This window comes from Sapajus apella, unplaced genomic scaffold, assembly GCF_009761245.1.
Source record: "Sapajus apella isolate SASKATOON/1434 unplaced genomic scaffold, GSC_monkey_1.0 scaffold3, whole genome shotgun sequence".
Taxonomy (NCBI): Eukaryota; Metazoa; Chordata; class Mammalia; order Primates; family Cebidae; genus Sapajus; species Sapajus apella.
Genome location: NW_022436943.1, coordinates 19,772,731 through 19,788,879, shown reverse-complemented (window position 1 = coordinate 19,788,879; position 16,149 = coordinate 19,772,731). Strand labels below are relative to the sequence as shown.

The window sequence follows — 16,149 nt, the reverse complement described above, 5'->3', positions numbered from 1 at the left end:
CGGAGAGCAAGACTCCGCCTCCAAAAAAAAAAAAGAAAAGTGACCAATGTCCCTACATTTCTACTAGGCACAGAGTAGAAATAAATAAGGAAATAGACTTGAAGAATGATGTTTGAGTCTGCTTTTTTTATTAAGCAGAATTTTGGCTGGACACAGTGGCTCACACCTGTAATCCCAACACTTTAGGAAGCCAAGGCGGGAGGATTGCTTGAGTCTAGAAGTTTGAAACCAGCCTGGGCAGCATACCAAGACCCTGTCTCTATCTAAAAATAAAAATAAATACATTTAAAATAAACAAATAAAAGCAGAATTTTATAACCATGAAGAGGAAGTACTGAAGCCAAACATAAAATGACCTTCCCTGGGAGTATGGAAGGTGGGGGCTGGAGGATAAAGACCTGCCTGTCTGGCTCTCTTTTGCTTTGCTTCTTAGTGATGACTAAGGTGGGGGGTAGAATTCATTCACCCATTCACCTACTCATTCATTCACTCACTCACCTACTTATTTGTATTCACCGACTTTCTACAGGGAGGGGAGAAGCCAGGCCTTCTCCCCTCCCTGTAGAAAGTAGTTGAGTACAAATACTGAGAGCCTCTGATATGCTAGGCAGTTTTAAGTGACAGAACTGTAGAATTGAACAAAGCAGGCAAAAACAGACAATAAACAAATAATCAATGAAATGTGGATTCTGTCAGATAATGCTGGGTAATGTGGAGATAACAGAAGAAAGGGAGGCAGTAGGGAGAGGCGTAAGTGGGGATGAGAGGGTGAGAGTGGGATGATTGTTTTAAATAGAGTTGTAAGGAAAGACCAGGTGGGGAAGGTGACCTTTGAGCACAGCCCCAGGTAGAGATTACAGATAGGTCAGCAGACCATCGCGGGAAAAGCATTCCAGGCACGGGGAACAGCCAGTGCAAAGGCCTGGAGATGCAAACTTCCAGAGCACGTTCCCACAACAGCAGAGAGCAAGTGTGGCTGGAGCAGTGAGGAGGGGTGAGTGGTAGGAAATGAGGTCAAAGAGGATGATCACAGGCTCAGATATGTCTTTCTTTAATTTTATGATTAAATTCTGCATTTATGGAACATTCCTATGCACCAGAAACAAAACCATGCCAGGGGCAGGCATTTTTTAAAAAACAAACAAAACTAAAAGTAGCTACGGAAACTGTTTAGGTAGCAGCTCTGTTAGAGGTAACCACCAGTCTCTCTCTGGCTAAAATATAATGTTTTCAAGTCTCTTCTGCTAGATCAAGCCATAGATAACATACCAACCATCTGTGAATAAGAGTTTTCAAATTTAGGCATGGTCTTTTAACTTGACTATAGCAAAAAAATATTAACATAGGCATAAATTCAATGAGAAATTTCACATCCAAATTATAAAGAAGCATAATGTGGCAGGGGATTAACACAAAATCCAGAAACCTGTCTGTGTTTCTCAGACCCATCTCTTAGGGACATTTGTTTACCTTGAATTTTGCTGGGATTTACAGGCTTGGGGGAACAGCTCTGTGGCAAGTGCCTGTCAATACCTACAGACAGCTCAAAGAAAAAGGCCTGAGTTTCTTTCTCCTCGGCTTTCTTCTCCCCTCCCCCCACCCCCACCCCAGAGCAGAACACAGAAGGATCTGGGAGAAAAGCCCTGCAGCTCATCAAGATCAAGGCCGGCATTATATTTCAAGTTGAAGTTCAAAACAGCTTGCTTTTTGCTGAGACTTCTTACTTCCTGAAATCAGATGGCGCCTTTAGTACTTCAGTGTGCTGAGTCACAAGCGAGCTACGCACTCACTCTTTCATTTCAGGCTGCCAGGCTGAGAACTCGTCTTTCTCCATGGCAAAGGGAACGAAAGGACCAAGTCGAGAGCACCTTTGGAAGAGGTTTCTGTGAAGCATCAAGCTTCTCTCTCCTTGTTTTACTTTACCTTGAGGAAATTGGACAATCCAGAAGTAATTTGGTAAAAAACTCTGCCCATAATCTTTACACAAAACCACCTACAGCTGCCTAATGACTGCAGTGTTTATTTTAGTTTAGTTTATGCTTACCCATTTATTGTAGCATATTCAAACCATGCATGATAAAGATGAGAAAAGTCTAACCCTCCAGAGGGCCGTTCAGGTTAGAGTCCTGGAAGCTGAGGAATGGTTGTTGCCCATGGCTCAGTCTTGCTGGCAAACAGGTTTTGGTGAATTAGTGACCGATCAATAAAGATCGGACAATTTCACCTAAAAATCCAAATTCGGAGATGCCCTTGAAAACTTGAAAGATCTGCTAATGCTGGACAAAAATTCCCACATAGGAACAATTGGCCTGACCCTTCAGCCAGACCTGGAGACAGAATGGGTGCTGGGAACATGTGACATGCTCCCTGGGTCATCACTCACCTGACACCACTGTATCCCTCCCCAGTAGTGCCAGTCTCTGTCACATGGCACCTAGGACCCTCACTGGGTCCAACCACTTTATTTGGCAGATGAGGAAAGTGGGGTTCAGAATGAGGAAAGCAGGATTCAGAGAATTGCAATGACTTATCCAGTGTCACCCAATTAGGTAAAAGCAGGATCCAAAATTCTGGTTCCCTTTCCAAGATGCTCTCATTCCCTGGGACTCCAGTTGTAAATGAAATTGGGGCACATTTGAAGCAGTGTCTCAGATGATACTAGCTCTGAAGTGATTTTAATTATAAATCATCACTAGAAACTAATGAAGGCATCAAAGCTGTGATACTGGTATAGATGGGAAGGGCTGGGGAAAAGCATAAGTAGGAGATAAAACATTTCCTGAGGGATTTCAAATTTAAGTAATCTATATTTAAAATATCATGATTTTAGTGAGTCACAGTGTGGGGCAATTAAAACCTGAATAAAAATCACATCCTAATTTAGCTAGACTGAATACATTAGAAACAATTATTTCTCAGATCCTTCTTTTAGAAGCTTTTTTAAATACAAGAATTCTGCCCATCTATCTACTTCATCATATTAATTCATGGTAATACATTAAATGAAAATAAGTGGGTAATTATTGAGGCCCTTCAAGATTCTTTACAACCAATGATACTATTTTCCTTATAAGGTAAATTTACGCATTCTCTGAAAAAATTTTGTTTACACTGGTAGATGTATTATAAATATACATATAACACAAAGATATGCTGGCCCTGGTTGGGCGTGGTGGTTGGCACCTGTAATCCTGGCACTTTGGGAGGCCGAGGTGGGCGGATCCCCTGAGGTTGAGAGTTCAAAACCAGCCTGAACAACATGGAAAAACCCCATCTCTACTAAGCATACAAAAATTAGCCGGGCGTGGTGGCACATGCCTATAATCCCAGCTACTCAGTAGGCTGAGGCAGGAGAATCGCTTATAAAACCTAGGAAGCAGAGGTTGCAGTGAGCCGAGATCACACCATTGCACTCCAGCCTGGGCAGCAAGAGCGAAACATGAAACTCCATCTCAGAAAAAAATATATATATATATGTATATATAAGTATATATGCGTATATATATATGTATATATGTGTATATATACATGTGTGTGTATATGTGTGTGTGTGTGTGTGTGTGTGTGTGTATGTATGTGCTGGCCCTGATAACCTGATGTTATTCTTTTTTATTGCATTGATTCTGAATAGAAATGGGAGTTTTCTTAAATTAATTTTTTTATTCACTATTGGTACGTAGTCATACTCCATCCTGCTTCCCAGGAAGCTCACACTCCACCTGCACCATCCTCAGATACTTTCACCTTGAAAGGGCTTGAAAAGAAACCAGAATATTTCCATGGAAAAGCAAGTAATCTGGAAGTGAACTGCCAGACCTCCCGCTAAAAGAAAAAAGTACTAACCAGATCTAGCTGTCATGGTTGAGACAAATGGAAGTGCTGCATGTTTTACAGTGTCACACTCTTTCAGCAGAGCCAGCAAATGAGAGCCTTTTCTTCCTGCCACATTAGCAGCCATCTAAACCTATGTAACAGTAAGAGACATTCGAAGCTCAATGCTGTTCAGTAATGCTGTAATGTCACTGGAAATCGCGGTTGCTAAAATTAAACTGACACTTGGCAGAAATTAGCATAACACTTTCCATCACAGCCTTATGACAGACAGAAAGAGTGTCTGCGTGGCACAGGCAATGCTGAGAACAGGGCTGTGCATCACAAGAGGGATCAATGTCTGAGACCATGCACAGAAAGCTTTCAAGGGATTGGAAACCCATAATCGCAAAAATGCCAGTCTCCCATCCCTTCACAGGGACCAGAAGTCAGTGCTCAAATTCAAAGCCCAAACTTCTTTCCTTTCTGTGTTTTTTTTCACTAAATGGGAGGAGGAACTCTGTGTTTCGGCAAAGAAAAGGAAGGCTTTATTTTATCATCTGCCAGCATGGGTTTTCTCCCTCTCCTCCCCACTACCCTCAGGATCAAGGCAAACTCCTGAGGAGCACTCTTTAATTGGCAGAGAACTTCTTTTAAGGCAATGGGAAGACACTCCCCTCCCCTGGGGCCCAGAATACAACCTCGGGCTGGCAGTGTTTTGTTCTAACCTAAAGCATATGTCAGCTTCCTCGCCACACAGCTCAGGAGTCCAATGCAACTAAAGAGTTAAATGAATTCCTTGGAAACAAGACCAGTGAAGACTCCTGGAGCTGTGCAGGTGCAGAATTACAGCCTGCCACCGCTCAGATTTCCCAGCCCATGCACGGGGTCTCAGGGATAGCAAGATTTGGGTGTTCCTATTTTGCCATTTAAAAAAATAAAAAAATAAATTTCCATTCTCTCAGCATAGAACTGAGCACATAGTAGGTACTCTCAGTAAATATGTGTCAAATAGTCAATACGCTTTTAAAACATTTCATTCAAGCTTCCTTCCACCCCTGTAAGTCTCAGTCTGATGTCAGCTTTCCTAGTCCACAGATGGCCAGTTTAGGGCCAGACCATCGGACATAAGAGCAAAAGGGCCATGTCCCCTTGTGGGAGGCAGGCCAAAGCTCTGCATTGTAATGAAGTCACCTTATTCAATGGCACGAATTCACACCGTTTAGAAGTCCAAGAAGAATGAAACTGGTAAACATACAAACTGATCAGCAAAAAGGAAAACCAAGGAAAGTTTATGTTTTCTTAGCCAAGAGGGGGAAAGGCTGAGGTATGTAAGACATACACCACAGAATACTGTTCTTTCTTTTTTATTTAGTCACAACACATCAGTACAGCAGAGGTCAAACCCAGTTCAGTGGAGGTCGTTTAACTACACCTGTTAAAAGAATAGACCTGAAAAATGATATTTTATAGCCCAAATCAAATTAAATAAATCAAAGAGAAGGAGGCAGGAAAACCCTTTTAAATATCTCGGCAACTACAGTTCCATGCACCAAAAGGAAAACTCACATAAAAATTTCCAAAAGAAAATATGGCAGTTCCAGGAAAATTAGGATGCATTTAACAGGTTCCACTGTACTACTCAATTGACCGCTTGCACGCTATGGTCCCTCATCCATGTTAACATTTGTGAATTTGAGATCCGTGTGATTAAAAATTCATTGCATTGCTGGGGCTGGTAAATGCAGGCATATTCTATTCAATTACCTTCAGTTTCCTTTCCACCAACACTCCAAATGAGACCTAACTATCAGCTGCTCTCTCCTAACTAAATCAGAACTGCCAGTCCTGGCAGACACCAGCAGCTGGTCATATTGATTCAGGGCCCCCAATAGTATGTACATTCACCTTTCTGCTATAGGAGGCAGAGAATTTGCTAGTCTTCTTTCTTGGATAAAGCTGATCATCTGATTTGTCAACGCTTTGTTCAGAAATATAAAATTCAATATAGTTCCCCTCCCCCCAAAAGAATATTATTTATACAACACCTTAGTCTGTCAAAATAGTAACAAACAGAATCATGTTAACATTAAGCATAGTGGTTTGGAAAATTAATTCTAAAAACAGACCATAACTATACAAGGAGAAAAACAGACCAAAAATACTAAATGTTAAGATTCCCCAAATTTTGAGGCAAAAACGGAATCATTCCGGTTTACAAAGTAAATTAGGCACAGTGCAAACCTATCACAAAGTATTGGCTTATACTATTTCAATGTAATGCTTTGAACAAAATTTAACAACTAGTTTTTAAAAACTGCTAATACATGACATGATGAAAAAAACATTAAAAAAGAAAAAAGTAAACCAACAAACCTTTAGTCTTTAAAAAAAAATTATCTGAAAGTGTACCTTTTTCCTTTTACTGACGACTTTAAGGTGATGTTGGCAACAGTCCAGCCCAGCTGGGATTTCAAATTTTCCCCTCCCACATTCTACATCAGTTCTTTAAAAAGCTCCAATCTCCGTTCCCCAAGGTCTATAGGGCTTGCCAAGGTTTGCAGCCTGCGTGGGTGCTGAAGGGCTCAGTGCATTGGGAGACAGTAAGTGGAAGGAGCCGAAAGAGAAGGGGAAGGCCGACAGGGAGGCCACTGAGGAGAGCAGAGGCGGCGACAGTTTGGAGGCGGAGGTGACCACAGGGAGCACCGGTCCGAGGCTGCCGCTAGGGGGCGCCCGCAAAGCAGGCGCCTCGGGATGTGCCGAGCCCAGCCTGCCCTGGTGGTGCGGTTCCGTGGGCGAGGCCGTGGTGCCCGCGTTCCCGTGGCTGTTCTGGGGCAGCAACAGCGGGTGCGCGATGTGAGGGTGATGTCCGAAGGCGGTCCCCCAAGGAATGTGTCCTAGGCCCGCGTGGGCGCCGCTCGCGGCTTCGCGCTGGGAGGCGTAGTTGTTGAGATGCGAGACCAGTCGAACTCGAAGCGGGTCAGAGGCATCTAGTCCTTCAATGATGCTCAGGTAACGGGCAACTTCTGCCAGGCATTCCCGAAACCCCAAACTCCGATAATCCATAGCAAGGGCGTGCGCATCAAAGTAACCTAAGGAAAAGAACAAAAGAAAAAAATCTCAGGGCTTTGCTCATTTCCCGCATTTCTTTCAATCCCAGAGGCAGCCCTTCCTGGCAGATACCCGCATCCCTTAAAAACAACACTCAAGGGTTCTTCCAAAAGTCTAAATATTTTGGAGTCAACAGAAATCTTTGCATTAATCAACATGAGCAGAATGTGTTTGCTAATACGAGTTCAAAGTCCAATTAGAAGCTGCAGAGCAGAAACTGGAATTATACCCTACCAGCAGATGAAACTACGCTCATTCCTTTAATGTTTTCCCTCAACAACAACAAAAAATACATCAAGGACAGAGAAACCACAGAGCAGTGAAATTCATTAGACACACAGATGTAAGTTATCATCGTGGAGCTTTTAGGCACTTGGACCTCAGTAAAGCATTTTCCTGCTGGAGACAGACACACAGACCTTGGTCTCCTGTTAGGTCTTCTCTACTTAACCACAATACATTTCTTTCCTCAAGAGGCATGTGACAGCACATTTTTTTCAATCCCATATACCAAAATAAGACCACATATTGCTTTTGAATGCTTTTTCTCAAAATAGCGATGGACAAATGTGAGAGCTACCTGATCTGAATCAGGGCTGTCACAACTTTTGAAGACCTCACAAATAGTAGATATTTTCCAAAAGATGCACTAGCTCAATCTGCAGAGAATTGGAGTGGTGAATTCACCGGATAAGATTCTATGTGCATTTCAAAATGTACTGACATATACCACACACCGTTCTCTCCCCACCACCAGAGAAACATCAGGCAGCTACTGCACCAATCCTGGCCTTCAGCCGCTGCTCACTCTATGCGAAACACTTAGAGCCCCCACCAGGTCTAGGAGATGTACCTTTCCCTCCTGCGGTATGCAGCATTTTCAGGTGATCCACGGTCATCTGCAGGATCTCGGCTTTTTCTAGCTTAGCAGATCCCTAAAGATGAGAATGACAAAAGATTGATTTGGCACAAGGTCCTTTGGGAGACAAAATATGAATACATATAAGCAAATATATATGCTTTGTAAATCGTAAAGTATGGACTAAAACAAAATCAGTGGTCTTCACAAAATACGTTGGCATCTGTGTACGAATTCATCCAGGCACAGCGACACGGCTATTTTCCAAGGCGGATGAGATTAATGGTGGGAAGGAGTCAGGAGGTTCGGATAGCTACGCGGAGAGCTTTACCTACTTGCTCCATTACCTGCTTCTCAAAAGCACTGGGTACCAGCCTTCTCAGCTCAGACAAACTGTTATTGATCCGGTCTCGTCGGCGCTTCTCAATTATCTGCAGAAGGCAAGCAAAACAAAGGAAGGCATTTCCATTACTACTGTGAATTTCAAAGACAAAAAAAAAAAAAAAAAAGGTGGTTATTTCAGTTAATTAACAAAAATAAAAGGAGATTGCAAAGAGACTCACTCCTCTCCGTCTTTTTCTGGCCAAAATCTGAGAAGATGTAGCTGGGGACATGGAACCTAGAGCTGAACTCAAGTTTCTGAAAAGAGAAAAAAAAAACGAACAAAAACTGAAATTGCCGTTAAACGAGGGGAGGTGATCTAAGAGATCGCCCCCACTCCCTCCCTGCACTCAGACTGTTTTGCAACTTGGGCTGGAAAGCGCCCCGGGAGTCTCCCTGGCCGCAGGCGGCCGCCAGCCCGCGACGCGCTGAGGTCAGCGCAGGGCACCGGCGCGCCAAGGGTCCTCGCCCGCTGTCACCGCGGCCGGCCGGCGCTCGCCTCCAGCTCTGGCTCCGCTCCGCCGCAGCCAGCTCACCCATTCTCGTCCGCACTCTCCTTCTCCACCTCGATGGTCTCGTCCAGCTCGCTGTCCGAGGAGCTGTACTCGGGGTGAGCTCGCTTCATGCTGGCTGCCCGGGGGCTCCAGGGGAGGGTCCGCGCAGCGGGCAGGGAGGAGTTAACTACAGTGGCGCCTCTCCGCGCTCGGCTGCTCGCGTTCCGCACACACTGATCCCGCTCACGCTTTGCTTCTGGTTAAAACTCAACCATCCTTTCCCACGCTAAGCCCCTTCCCAGGGCCCTGGGGAGGGCGAGGGAGTGGGGAAGGCGGGCGAGGGGGCGGGAAGGCGGGGCGGCAGCTCCAGGGCAACAGCCACCTCCCGGCCAATCCGGCTTCTCGCGCCGCTGATTGACAGCCGCTCCGGGAAGGGGCGGGAGGGAGGCGGAGGGCGCGAGCGGACCGCGCCCCCGCCCTCCGCGCCCACCCCTGCCCGGCGGCGGTGCGTCGGCTCCGCGGGGGCTCCGCCGGGCTTGCACTCTGGGGAAGGAGGAGGCGCGGGCGGTGGGGAGGCGCGGGAGGCCGAGCCAGAACACAAGCCCGCCGGCGGCCGCGGCCCCTCCCCGCCCCGCGCGCCCCGATTGGCCTGGCCGCGCGCCAGGGCCTCGCCTGCAGCGCCTCCGGTGAGCCGCACGCGCCGCGGGCCGTGGGAAAGTGCTGGCGCCGCGGCCGCCAGCCAATCCGGGCGGCCGGCGACGGCGACGGCGACGGCGGCCGCGCTGGCGGCGGCGGCGGCGGCGGCGCTGGGCGTCCGCATGAATGGAGAAGAATAGGCAGGCGGGGAGCCGGGCCGCGCGAGGGCGCGCCGGCGGGGGCTGGGCGGCCGCGGGCCGGGCCCCCGGTGTGAACCTGTAATCGGAGCCTGGGCGCCGGCCGGCCCCGGAAGCCGCCGCCCAGCGCCACCGTAAATCTCGCCTGCGTGGCCGCCCGTGCCCGGCGGCTGGAGGCGCGCGCTGTTGGCGGGGCCGTGCGGGGTGCACCTGGCTGGGCCGCGCGCCGGAGGCTCCGCGGAACACGCAGGGAGCCGGGAGAGGGGGCACTGGGCGCCTACACGGTGGCCACCAGCCCAGGAGCTGGTCACATGGAGGAGCAAGCTGTGGGCTCAGGGGACGTTCTTTTTGGATTTCTGGGATCCAGGCCGCACAGGCAGCCAGATTCCTTTCCGCAGGGGCTTCCCAGCCGCGGGATGGAATGAATACCCCTGTGCATCTCATTTCCGGGGAAGTGGAGCACTTGTTTTCTCGGCTGACTGGGGGTGCGGAAAAAACCCAACCGTCACTGGGGATGTCCATTATGCTGGGGTTTTTTGTTGTCCCCCGCCTTCCCCCGCTCCGGCGTTGGCGGCCAGATCCTCTCAGCTGGCGACAGGGTGGCGGTGCTGGCGTTTGCGTCTAAGGCCGGCCTTGCTGAGGGAATACACGTCTGTGACCCCAGACACACACACATCTCTGGCTTCGGTGGCTTGGCGTTTACTGGGTGCTACGTGAAGTCCCCCCTTCCCGAATCCCCCAGGAAGACAGATTTTTTAAAAATACGTTTGTAAATCTCTAAACTGATTTCTGATTCCAGAAACAGGATGATTGTTTTAAATTTGAAAATCTGGTCTTCTGCCCCTTACAAAGGTGCAGAGCAATTCACATTCCTCTCAGATCCCCTCTGGAGCTTGTAGTCCTGTCTGTGAGGGAAAGCTTAATACATATCGGTGAGGATAACAAAAGGCGTTTGCTCTTTGCAAAAAGCTTCCTGGTTTCTAGAGTATTTTATTGATCTCAATGCCATCTTTTTATTTTTTCTCACTCTGTCGCCCAGGCTGGAGTGCAGTGGGGCGATCCCAGCTCACTGCAACCTCTGCCTCCCAGGTTCAAGCGATTCTCCTGCCTTAGCCTCCCGAGTAACTGGAATTACAGGCGCGCACCACCACACTCAGCTAATTTTTTTTTATTATTATTTTTAGTAGAGACTAAGTTTTGCCATGTTGGCCAAGCTGGTCTCAAACTCCTGACCTCAGGTGATCTGCCCGCCTCGGCCTCTCAAAGTGCTGGGATCACAGGCGTGAGCCACCACGCCCAGCCTCAATGCCATCTTAAAACACCCTGGATGCCAAAAACTCTGACTGGCCCGCCTGGGCCCAACCATAGTTCCTCTCTGGGCACCCTCTCCCCTCCACACCCACCCCCAACACATACACCCAGGAAATACAACCTCCTGGCTCCCACAGAAGCTTATTCCACTTCACATCGTCTCCAGCCCCAGCCCCTCTGCTTCCCTGTCTAGGCTGGGCCCTTCCATCAACCATGGTGAGTTTGTTGCTGGCACCCCAGACCTCTGACTTCCTGAAACTCCACTGCATGCTGCCTGTCAGTTGTCAGTCCAAGGTCAATCCCACCACGGCTTTCTCTCTGGAGGTGCCAATTTTAAGGCTCCTTCCTGGCTCTCCCAGTCTTCAGTCCAGGGCATCCATCACTACTCCCTGCCTCTTCCCTCCCAGAACCTGATGCTCCAGGCATAGGAAACTATCCCACCTGCCCTCCTCTGCCTTCCAGAAGTCCATCTAACCTTCCATTCCTTTCCCAAAAGTAAACAGGCCAGCCTTCCCCAGAACCAGTTTGTCTACTTCCCCTCTGGCTCTGTAAATTTTCCCAGCCTCTGGCATCTACAGTAAGTCAGTCTTTCCTGCTTTAGCCCATTTCTGCTGCCATGGAGAGGCATGGACAAGCTGCAGATGTTGAGTGAGAGGAAAAGACCAAGTGGAGTTAGGGATGCTTCGCTCTACATTAGCATCTAAATGAAATATTGCTCACATGTTCATGATTACTTTTCTGTCAAAAAGGAAGTTCTCTATGACCAGGTGCAGTGGCTCACACCTGTAATCCCGACACTTTGAGAGATCGAGGCAGAAAGATTGCTTGAGTCCAGGAGCTCCAGATAAGCCTGGGCAACACAGCAAGACCCCCATTTCTTAAAAAAGAAAATTTAAAATTAGCCAGGCATGACATGCACCTGTAGTCCTAGCTCCTCAGGGAGCTGAGGTGGAAGACTGCTTGAGGCCAGGAGTTCCAGACCAATTGGCAACACAGCAAGATCCCCATCTCTAGAGAAAATATAAAAATTCACCAGGCATGGTGGCTGGTGTCCTATCTACTCCAGAGGCTTAGGCTTGAGCCCAGGAGGTTGAGGCTGCAATGAACTATAGTCATGTCACGGCACTCCAGCCTTGGTAACAAAGACTCTGTCTCTTAAAAAATTAAAAATGAAGGCCGGGCATGGCGGCTCACACCTGTAATCCCAGCACTTTGGGAGACCGAGGCAGGCAGATCACCTGAGGTCAGGAGTTCAAGACCAGCCTGACCAACATGAAGACACCCTATCTCTACTAAAAATACAAAGTTAACCTAGCATGGTGGCACATGCCTGTAATCCCAGCTACTCAGGAGGCTGAGGCAGGAGAATTGCTCGAACCCAGGAGGCAGAGGTTGCGGTGAGCCGAGATGGTGGTATTGCACTCCAGCCTGGGCAAGAAGAGCAAAACTCCGTCTCAAAAATAAATAAATAAATAAAAATGAGGTTGTCCTGCTTCTTAACTTTGACTCTCATTTTTCAGTGAATCCAATAAATACGTATTCTTCTATGTGCCATGAGCTGTGCTAGGGCCTGAAAACAAAGGTGACCCAAAAGTCATCAAGCCTGCACTCCTAAAACTCACATCCTAGGGAGAAGACAGAGAATACACAACTAAAATAGTTATGGATACTCCAGTGCTTGCAAGCACTCCTTGGTAAGGAAAAACAAGGGGGTGAGGATTCTTTATGAGGTCTGGGAAGGCCTGTTCGGACTTCGGAAGGGACTTAAAGAAGAGGTGAACTAGGTGGTTCAGTAATAACCAGGAAGAAAGGGGTGGAGACCTACCTACCATGGGTGGTAGGATCAGAGGAGAGAGTTCCACTAAGGGCCCCAACCCCAATTTTCTCCCATCTGCTATGTAAAGGGGATTTATCCCTGGAGGCTTTAAGCAAAGAACGACTTTAAAAGTCACTGCTACCCTGAATGCAAGGTACCTCTAGCGGATTGACCCATTCTCCAGCTTAAATGGGACTGCCCAGGCCTGGCCCCTCAGGAAAAGGACCTTTTACCAATTAGGGGTGGGGAAGTGGGCAAGTATTGCCTTTTACAATTCATCTGTCCTGAAGGATCACCCTTTTTTATTTCGCTCAAAGTCTCATTTTCTTGCCTGGTTTGTAGAGTCTGAGTTCAGTTATTTACTTACCATTCTGCGGGCTGCTTTTATCTGCATTCCCTTGCAGAAGAGATACTCCAGATGTCCTGGAAGAGAGAGACACTCCAGATTTAGGAATTCACTCACAAGGCCAGGTCCAGGTGGGGGCCTCCCCAGAGGTAAACTGGTAGAACCTCCAGAGAGAAACAGTTCATCCTGAAACTCCAGCTGCAGCATTTCTCTGTGAACGAGGCTTGGGGTGGCCAGCTTGTTGGAAGGGATGCAAGCAGTAGCTGGGTGTGGGACTGCCCAGGAGGAAGCCCAGAATCTTCAGTGATTCATTAATGACAGCATTGGCCGCTGCGGAGGTCCCTACTGGGATACACTTCATGAGGCCCTTTCTCTGTCAGTTTGCTGGCGGGTGCAGGTGATCTCAATTGAACAATCATGGGACATGGTACTTAAGAGAACCAGAGGCTACACCTGCACCTCTGAGAAAGCAGGGGCTGCTTCTCTGTCTCTCTGACCTTTTAGTCTAAGTGCTGTATCCATTCTGAGGCAAAGGTCTTTGTCAAAACAACTTTCAGGTGAAGCCAGTCAGTGGTTGGCTGAAACATTTAGGGCTGCTTGCTTATGTATTTGCTTCACAAACTTGTATAAAGCCCCTAGTCTGTGCTGGGCACTGAGCCATGCCTAGAGCAATCAGGCAGAAAAGTCACAATCTCTATCAAGCTGCTCACAAGTTCTTAGCTTGTGACATTTAAGTCTCAATAATCTTATCTGTAAAATGGTGATATTAATAATAGTTACTTTCCGGCCAGGCACAGTGGCTCACGCCTGTAATCCCAGCGCTTTGGGAGGCCGAGGTGGGCAGATCATGAGGTGAGGAGTTCAAGACCAGCCTGGCCAAGGGGGTGAAACCCCATCTTTACTAAAAATAGAAAAAAATTAGCTGAGCATGGTGACAGTTACCTGTAATCCCAGCTACTCAGGAGGCTGAGGCAGGAAAATCGCTTGAACCCGGGAGGCAGAGGTTGCAGTGAGCCAAGAACACACCACCACACTTCAGCCTGGGCAACAGATCCAGACTCCATCTAAATAATAATAACAATAATAACGATACTTTTCAATGTCACGAATTAAATATGATCAATTATGTGAAGCACTTTACAACAATGTTTGGCCATTAGTTAGCATCCAATAAACATCATCTGTTATTATTGGCTTTTAATACACCTGCTCTGCCCATGAATATATAAACTCTGAGCACTAAGTTACTTCTGTGTTTCCTTCTCATACTCTGTTACATATCTAATGAGGTTGAAAGGCAGTATAAATAATTATTTGGTAATTGGGTATATTAAAACAGAGTCTCTAGAAAGTAATCTTTTAACATCAGGAGAAGGAAACACCACTTCTTATTAAGAGAACTGGATTATTTTGAGTAATATTAAGTATCTGCTATTCATTATTAGTGAGAGTTGTGTTTTTTGAATCTCTTATTAAGAAACGTCTCCTGGGCATGTAGTGCTATAAATACATGTATAAGTTGGGAGTGAACTCATGGAGTTCATGGAGTTCCTTCATGAGAACACAGGAATGTTGACTAAGTGCCAGTTTTCCTTTGTTCCTCATGCTTGCTGCTTTCTCTAGATGCAGCATCTTAAGCACCAGATTGCCTTGTGGCATGTAATGCCATGCAAAAGTGCACTTCCACTATCAACTTTCCTAACTGAGGTCAGATGTAGGGTGCCTTGGCATTTCCCTTGAAGGAGCTGTTTAATTGGAACCCTAACAGGCTGTGGTATGGTACAGTGGAAAAAGCAGGGATTTCAAGCCACCTGCCTGGGTTCAAGTCGCTCTTTACTAGCTGTGTGACCTTGAGCTTGTCACCACACCTTCACCTCTGAACCTCAGTTTCCTCATCCATAAAATAATAGCTTAGCATTCATTTGGTTTTTCGAAAGGTAAAATGAGACAATGCATTTTTTCAAGTGCCACACAAATGTTATGCCTTATGCTTATGTTATGACGATGATGATGATGTTTAGAATATGGGATGCTTCTTCCTGAGCCTTGCAGAGCCACCAAGTCTGGAACTGCTGGCCTTCTTCCTGAGCGTTCCTGAGCCTCTTGTGCCTGCCAGTGAATCTCTTCACAGCAATCAACTACATCTTTTAAAATATGTATATGTAAAATACCAACATGCATTTCATAGAACATTAATTTCTCAAGATCCTTTGTAAATAAAAGAATCTGTTTCCAAATACATGTGGAAAACCACCTGTAAGATCTCGGAGCACATTACAGCGTGAAAAGCTCAGAGACATTCTTACTAAAGAAGCCTTATTTACATTTGTCTAACTCAGCACTTCCCAAACTCACTAATTACAACACCTTTTTTTTTCCACACATAACATATGCTAACATTCCATTGAAACTGCATACCAAGGAACACACTTTGGGAAACTGTCATAGTATAAGGGTGGATGCATTTTGCTTTTGGTTAAAAATGACAGATCCACAAAAAAAAATTAATCACAAGTGAAAAGCAACTTAATACAAATTATTACTAAGTCAAGTGCTGAAATAGAACTTTTACTGAGTAATGTCTCATCACCCATTCCCCTTCCATCCCCAACCTTTCCGAGTCCCCTGTGTCTCTGATTCCACACTCTGTTTCCATGTGTACACATTATTTAACTCCAACTTATAAATGAGAGCAAGCATCTGACTTCCTATTTCTGAAAGTTATTTGCTGACTAATCAAAGAAACCAATTACTTAAAAATAATTTGTATTACCTTTTAAATACTTTGTAATAACAAACACCTTCATGGCACTTCATGGCACCCATATACCAGAAACTGTTTTAAGAACTTCACGTATAACTTATTGAATTCTCACAGCAACCCAGGAAAGGGGAGTTATTTTCTCTAGCTTTAAAAAAGGAAGTAAGAGATTTGCCCAAAGTTGTATCTGAATCTCTGCCATTGGTTTGATTCCAAGACACCTTCTTTTCCTTAAAGAATAATTTACAGTGTATTCTTTTCTCAGTTAAAATGATACCAAAAAAAAAAAAAGGGCCAGGCGCCATGGCTCACGCCTGTAATCCTAGCACTTTGGGAGGCCGAGGTGGGTTGATCACCTGAGGTCAGGAGTTCAAGACCAGCCTGGCCATAATGGTGAAACCCTATCTTAAAAAAAAAAAAAATACAA

The 16,149-nt window shown here is 46.4% G+C and overlaps 1 protein-coding gene across 3 annotated transcripts; it reads right to left on the bottom strand.

Moving 5' to 3' along the window:
• Positions 1-5,161: 5,161 nt before the first annotated feature.
• Positions 5,162-9,017, bottom strand: HEY1 (hes related family bHLH transcription factor with YRPW motif 1). 3 transcript variants are annotated; one of them, XM_032250677.1, is made up of 5 exons: positions 8,698-9,017; positions 8,344-8,419; positions 8,116-8,211; positions 7,775-7,856; positions 5,162-6,902 (listed from the first exon to the last, which is right to left on the bottom strand). In XM_032250677.1, exons 1-5 carry the CDS (start codon positions 8,784-8,786, stop codon positions 6,319-6,321), a joined length of 927 nt encoding a protein of 308 aa, XP_032106568.1. In that variant the 5' UTR covers positions 8,787-9,017; the 3' UTR covers positions 5,162-6,318. The 3 variants fall into 3 exon arrangements, with proteins under 3 accessions (XP_032106568.1, XP_032106577.1, XP_032106586.1); XM_032250686.1 differs by having other exon boundaries at positions 8,128-8,211; positions 8,698-9,013; XM_032250695.1 differs by lacking the exons at positions 7,775-7,856; positions 8,116-8,211; positions 8,344-8,419; positions 8,698-9,017 and adding an exon at positions 7,341-7,529.
• Positions 9,018-16,149: the final 7,132 nt, after the last annotated feature.

Coding starts and splice junctions, on each gene's coding strand:
- HEY1 (XM_032250677.1), bottom strand. CDS start 8,786: ATGAAGCGAGCTCACCCCGAGTACAGCTCCTCGGACAGCGAGCTGGAC. Junction 8,420..8,697: donor GAGAGTGCGGACGAGAATGG/GTGAGCTGGCTG, acceptor TTCTCTTTTCAG/AAACTTGAGTTCAGCTCTAG. Junction 8,212..8,343: donor CCAGAAAAAGACGGAGAGGA/GTGAGTCTCTTT, acceptor TGCCTTCTGCAG/ATAATTGAGAAGCGCCGACG.